This window comes from Lepidochelys kempii, chromosome 16 (assembly GCF_965140285.1).
Source record: "Lepidochelys kempii isolate rLepKem1 chromosome 16, rLepKem1.hap1, whole genome shotgun sequence".
NCBI classification, from domain to species: domain Eukaryota; kingdom Metazoa; phylum Chordata; order Testudines; family Cheloniidae; genus Lepidochelys; species Lepidochelys kempii.
In genome coordinates, this window is record NC_136395.1 from 26241904 (window position 1) to 26248080 (window position 6177).

Genomic DNA, 6177 nt, shown 5'->3' on the forward strand with positions numbered 1-6177 from the left:
GAATGATAAATCCATACATGCTGGGATTTATCAATGGTGTAGGGTTAATACCTTCATGGTGAACTGTAACCTTGATTCATACAACATACTACTGCCCTTAATTGAATGCAGAGCCCCTGTGGTCTGTGGGGCCCCAGGTCTCTGTACAGGGGGATTGGACAGGGAGGTGTTTTTCATCTGGTCCTACTGCTGGAACCTGAGGGGAGGAGCCAGGCCTTGTTTAGTTTCCCTAGCTCTGCTGTGAGCTGTGGAGGGTATGTGGGTGGAAGGCCCCAAGCTGTCACTTATTTTGCATATGCTTAAAGGGACACAGTCAGATTAAAAATTCCATTTCTGGTTTCAAAATGCCAATGTTCTTAAAGGCTAAAGCTTGGAGATTAATGGGCACACATGGTTTATTCCACAAACCTTGCCTCTTTCTCTGTTCTCAATCAGATCACGGTTAATTAATTTGATATTTGGAGTGATTCAGCACGTAGGTTGTTTGCAGGCAGTGCACTGGGAATATTTACATTCAAAGTTCAGGCTAGTTTGGCTTGACAAATAGGGCATGTGATAGTGTTCTTCTTCCCTGACTGGACAAGCATAACTCATGGAATCAGGTGCAAATAGTGGCCTTTATGAGTTGTAAATATTATCCCAGGGTGGCTTAGGGCTTGCTGATTTGTTACCATTCTTGCTAGTAAATGCAAATGCTGGAATAATCAATGAAGGCCAATGCAAAAGAGGTGTGAACGCAGCCTCAGCAAATGCATTTCCATACGAATATTGATGGAAGCAGGTTTTTAAGACTTGTCCAGCTGTAGAACTGGTTCTGTCAAATAATGGCCTTTCTGTTTTGTTAAAAAAAATTTTTTTTCATTGAAAACTGAAAATAACGTGGGTTTATTTCAGTTTTCCTCAAAAAACTGGAAAATTTCCTTGAAATTTTTACCTCCTCTCCCTCCAAAAATTTTCACTGAAAATACTTACCATTTTCTAACCACCTATGCCTAACTCTCCTTATGGCCAGACCTGCCATCATCAATGCCATCATCAATACCATCCATCTACTAGCTCATGGAGAGGCGGGGGAATGAGCTAGTAGCTTGTGTGGTTAGGTGACTGAGCCCTGGTCTACACTAGGACTTTAGGTCGAATTTAGCAACGTTAAATCGATTTAAACCTGCACCCGTCCACACAGTGAAGCCCTTTATTTCGACTTAAAGGGCTCTTAAAATCGATTTCCTTACTCCACCCCTGACAAGTGGATTAGCGCTTAAATCGACGTTCCCAGCTCGAATTTGCGGTACTGTGGACACAATTCGATGGTATTGGCCTCCGGGAGCTATCCCAGAGTGCTCCATTCTGACCGCTCTGGACAGCACTCGCAACTCAGATGCACTGGCCAGGTAGACAGGAAAAGAACCGCGAACTTTTGAATCTCATTTCCTGTTTGGCCAGCGTGGCAAGCTGCAGGTGACCATGCAGAGCTCATCAGCACAGGTGACCATGATGGAGTCCCAGAATCGCAAAAGAGCTCCAGCATGGACCGAACGGGAGGTACGGGATCTGATCGCTGTTTGGGGAGAGGAATCCGTGCTATCAGAACTCCGTTCCAGTTTTCGAAATGCCAAAACCTTTGTGAAAATCTCCCAGGGCATGAAGGACAGAGGCCATAACAGGGACCCGAAGCAGTGCCGCGTGAAACTGAAGGAGCTGAGGCAAGCCTACCAGAAAACCAGAGAGGCGAACAGCCGCTCTGGGTCAGAGCCCCAAACATGCCGCTTCTATGATGAGCTGCATGCCATTTTAGGGGGTTCAGCCACCACTACCCCAGCCGTGTTGTTTGACTCCTTCAATGGAGATGGAGGCAATACGGAAGCAGGTTTTGGGGACGAAGAAGATGATGATGATGAGGAGGTTGTAGATAGCTCACAGCAAGCAAGCGGAGAAACCGGTTTTCCCGACAGCCAGGAACTGTTTCTCACCCTAGACCTGGAGCCAGTACCCCCCGAACCCACCCAAGGCTGCCTCCTGGACCCAGCAGGCGGAGAAGGGACCTCTGGTGAGTGTACCTTTTAAAATGCTATACATGGTTTAAAAGCAAGCATGTGAAAGGATTACTTTGCCCTGGCATTTGCGGTTCTCCTAGATGTAGTCCTAAAGCCTTTGCAAAAGGTTTCTGGGGAGGGCAGCCTTATTTCGTCCTTCATGGTAGGACACTTTATCACTCCAGGCCAGTAACACATACTCGGGAATCACTGTAGAACAAAGCATTGCAGTGTATGTTTGCTGGCATTCAACCAAAATCCGTTCTTTCTCTCTCTGTGTTATCCTCAGGAGAGTGAGATATAATTCATGGTCACCTGGTTGAAATAGGGTGCTTTTCTTCAGGGACACTCAGTATAGCCCATTCCTGCTGGGCTGTTTGCCTGTGGCTGAACAGAAATGTTCCCCGCTGTTAGCCACAGGGAGGGGGGAAGGTTGAGGGGGTAGTCACGCGGTGGGAGGAGGCAAAATGCGACCTTGTAACGAAAGCACATGTGCTATGTATGTAATGTTAACAGCAAGGTTTACCCTGAAAGAGTGTAGCGACTGTTTTATAAAATGTGTCTTTTTAAATACCGCTGTCCCTTTTTTTTTCTCCACCAGCTGCATGTGTTTCAATGATCACAGGATCTTCTCCTTCCCAGATGCTAGTGAAGCTTAGAAAGAAAAAAAAACGCACTCGCGATGAAATGTTCTCCGAGCTCATGCTGTCCTCCCACACTGACAGAGCACAGACGAATGCGTGGAGGCAAATAATGTCAGAGTGCAGGAAAGCACAAAATGACCGGGAGGAGAGGTGGAGGGCTGAAGAGAGTAAGTGGCGGGCTGAAGAGAGTAATTGGCGGGCTGAAGACAGGGCTGAAGCTCAAATGTGGCGGCAGCGTGATGAGAGGAGGCAGGATTCAATGCTGAGGCTGCTGCAGGACCAAACCAGAATGCTCCAGTGTATGGTTGAGCTGCAGCAAAGGCAGCTGGAGCACAGACTGCCACTGCTGCCCCTCTGTAACCAACCGCCCTCCTCCCCAAGTTCCATAGCCTCCACACCCAGACGCCCAAGAACGCGGTGGGGGGGCCTCCGGCCAACCAGCCACTCCACAACAGAGGATTGCCCAAAAAAAAGAAGGCTGTCATTCAATAAATTTTAAAGTTGTAAACTTTTAAAGTGCTGTGCTTAAAGTGCTCTGTGGCATTTTCCTTCTCTCCTCCACCACCCCTCCTGGGATACCTTGGTAGTCATCTCCCTATTTGTGTGATGAATGAATAACGAATGCATGACTGTGAAGCAGCAATGACTTTATTGCCTCTGCAAGCGGTGATTAAAGGGAGGAGGGGAGGGTGGTTAGCTTACAGGGAAGTAGAGTGAACCAAGGGGCGGGGGGTTTCATCAAGGAGAAACAAACAGAACTTTCACACTGTAGCCTGGCCAGTCATGAAACTGGTTTTCAAAGCTTCTCTGATGCGTACCGCGCCCTCCTGAGCTCTTCTAACCGCCCTGGTGTCTGGCTGCGCGTAACCAGCAGCTAGGCGATTTGCCTCAACCTCCCACCCCGCCATAAACGTCTCCCCCTTACTCTCACAGATATTGTGGAGCACACAGCAAGCAGTAATAACAGTGGGAATATTGATTTCGCTGAGGTCTAAGCGAGTCAGTAAACTGCGCCAGCGTGCCTTTAAACGTCCAAATGCACATTCTACCACCATTCTGCACTTGCTCAGCCTGTAGTTGAACAGCTCCTGACCACTGTCCAGGCTGCCTGTGTACGGCTTCATGAGCCATGGCATTAAGGGGTAGGCTGGGTCCCCAAGGATACATATAGGCATTTCAACATCCCCAACAGTTATTTTCTGGTCTGGGAAGAAAGTCCCTTCCTGCAGTTTTTGAAACAGACCAGAGTTCCTGAAGATGCGAGCATCATGCACCTTTCCCGGCCATCCCACGTTGATGTTGGTGAAACGTCCCTTGTGATCCACCAGAGCTTGCAGCACTATCGAAAAGTACCCCTTGCGGTTTATGTACTCGCCGGCTTGGTGCTCCGGTGCCAAGATAGGGATATGGGTTCCGTCTATAGCCCCACCACAGTTAGGGAATCCCATTGCAGCAAAGCCATCCACTATGACCTGCACATTTCCCAGGGTCACTACCCTTGATATCAGCAGATCTTTGATTGCGTGAGCTACTTGCATCACAGCAGCCCCCACAGTAGATTTGCCCACTCCAAATTGATTCCCAACTGACCGGTAGCTGTCTGGCGTTGCAAGCTTCCACAGGGCTATCGCCACTCGCTTCTCAACTGTGAGGGCTGCTCTCATCCTGGTATTCATGCGCTTCAGGGCAGGGGAAAGCAAGTCACAAAGTTCCATGAAAGTGCCCTTACGCATGCGAAAGTTTCGCAGCCACTGGGAATCGTCCCAGACCTGCAACACTATGCGGTCCCACCAGTCTGTGCTTGTTTCCCGAGCCCAGAATCGGCGTTCCACAGCATGAACCTGCCCCATTAGCACCATGATGCATGCATTGGCAGGGCCCATGCTTTCAGAGAAATCTGTGTCCATGTCCTGATCACTCACGGGACCGCGCTGACGTCGCCTCCTCGCCCGGTATCGCGTTGCCATGTTCTGGTGCTGCATATACTGCTGGATAATGCGTGTGGTGGTTGATGTGCTCCTAATTGCCAAAATGAGCTCAGCGGCCTCCATGCTTGCCTTGGTATGGCGTCTGCACAGAAAGAAGGCGCGGAACGATTGTCTGCCATTGCTCTGACGGAGGGAGGGGCGACTGACGACACGGCTTACAGGGTTGGCTTCAGGGAGCTAAAATCAACAAAGGGTGTGCCTGTACATCAAGGAGTATTTCAGGCAGGACTGCACGGAGGGTTCCAATAAGAAATGGTGCACCAAAGTTATCGTTGTTATTGGAACAAGGAGGTTAGCCTGGCCCCTGATTGATACATGGCTAGATTAACCTCGCTGCGCCTTCTCTGTGACTGACTGCAGTGTGATCTAGACAGGGGAGGAGGAAAATGAGTACAAAACAAATCTGGTCTATTTCTTGTTCTGACCCACTCCATCTATCCTTTACATCTTTGGCTGGCAGCAGACAAAAAAGGCGCGAAATGATTGTCTGCCCTTGCTTTCACGGGGGGAGGGAGGGTGGGAACGGGGTCCTGACGATATGTACCCAGAACCACCCGCGACAATGTTTTAGCCCCATCAGGCATTGGGATATCAACCCAGAATTCCAATGGGCAGCGGAGACTGCGGGAACTGTGGGATAGCTACCCACAGTGCAACGCTCCGGAAGTCGACGCTTGCCTCGGTACTGTGGAAGCGCTCCGCCGAGTTAATGCACTTAATGCACTTAGAGCATTTTCTGTGGGGACACACACACTCGAATATATAAAACCGATTTCAAAAAAACCGACTTCTATAAATTCGACCTAATTTCGTAGTGTAGACATACCCTGAATGAGGTCTCAGAAGGCAGTAGCTGAGTGCTGTCTCTTTCCCTTTCTCTGTGATTATATGTCCCAGGGTCCATGACTAGCCAAAGGTGTGTGTAACCAGCACCTCCAGGCCTGGAGCTAGTTATCCAGTTGGAGAAGGAGCAATGTTCTTTATTAACCCTTCTCCAGCACCTGAACTAAAACCTTCCAGTCAATACAAGGAAGAAGAGGTGGGCTGGGTGTGGGAATAATGCTGAGTTTCCAGGTCAGGAGATTGTTTTGGCAGAACAATAACAGTCATCTAAAGCAGTGGTGTTTCCCAATCTTGGGATGCCGCTTGTTAAGGGCCGAACCTGCGGACACAGCAGGTAAACAAACTGGCCCAGCCCGCCAGGGGCTTTCCCTGAACAAGGGGCGTCCCAAGTTTGGGAAACACGGAGCTAAAGAAGAGGAAGAAGCTTCTGATAAAGGCCAGGCCTGGAAAGAGATGGCAACGTTCAATTATCCTGTGCTGTCATGGCTCTCTACTGCTCTCTGGGCATACGTCACCTTTCGCTGCCATTATATTGCCTCAAAAGCTCCCGCCACCACTTGTCGCTAGGAGCTCTCTTTGTGTGCTGTGCATTCGCTCAGTCCTGTTCCCAGGCTAGTTGCCATGGGGAACTGGTGCAGACCCAGACTCCAGCTCTGTTGTAAATCTGAT

At 49.3% G+C, this 6177-nt stretch overlaps 1 protein-coding gene across 1 annotated transcript; it reads left to right on the forward strand.

Annotated features, from left to right (window-relative positions):
- Positions 1-1375: 1375 nt before the first annotated feature.
- Positions 1376-5575, forward strand: LOC144929511 (uncharacterized). The gene is made up of 3 exons (XM_078849135.1): positions 1376-2047; positions 2635-3094; positions 5563-5575. Exons 1-3 carry the CDS (start codon positions 1465-1467, stop codon positions 5573-5575), a joined length of 1056 nt encoding a protein of 351 aa, XP_078705261.1. The 5' UTR covers positions 1376-1464.
- The last annotated feature ends 602 nt before the right edge of the window (positions 5576-6177 follow it).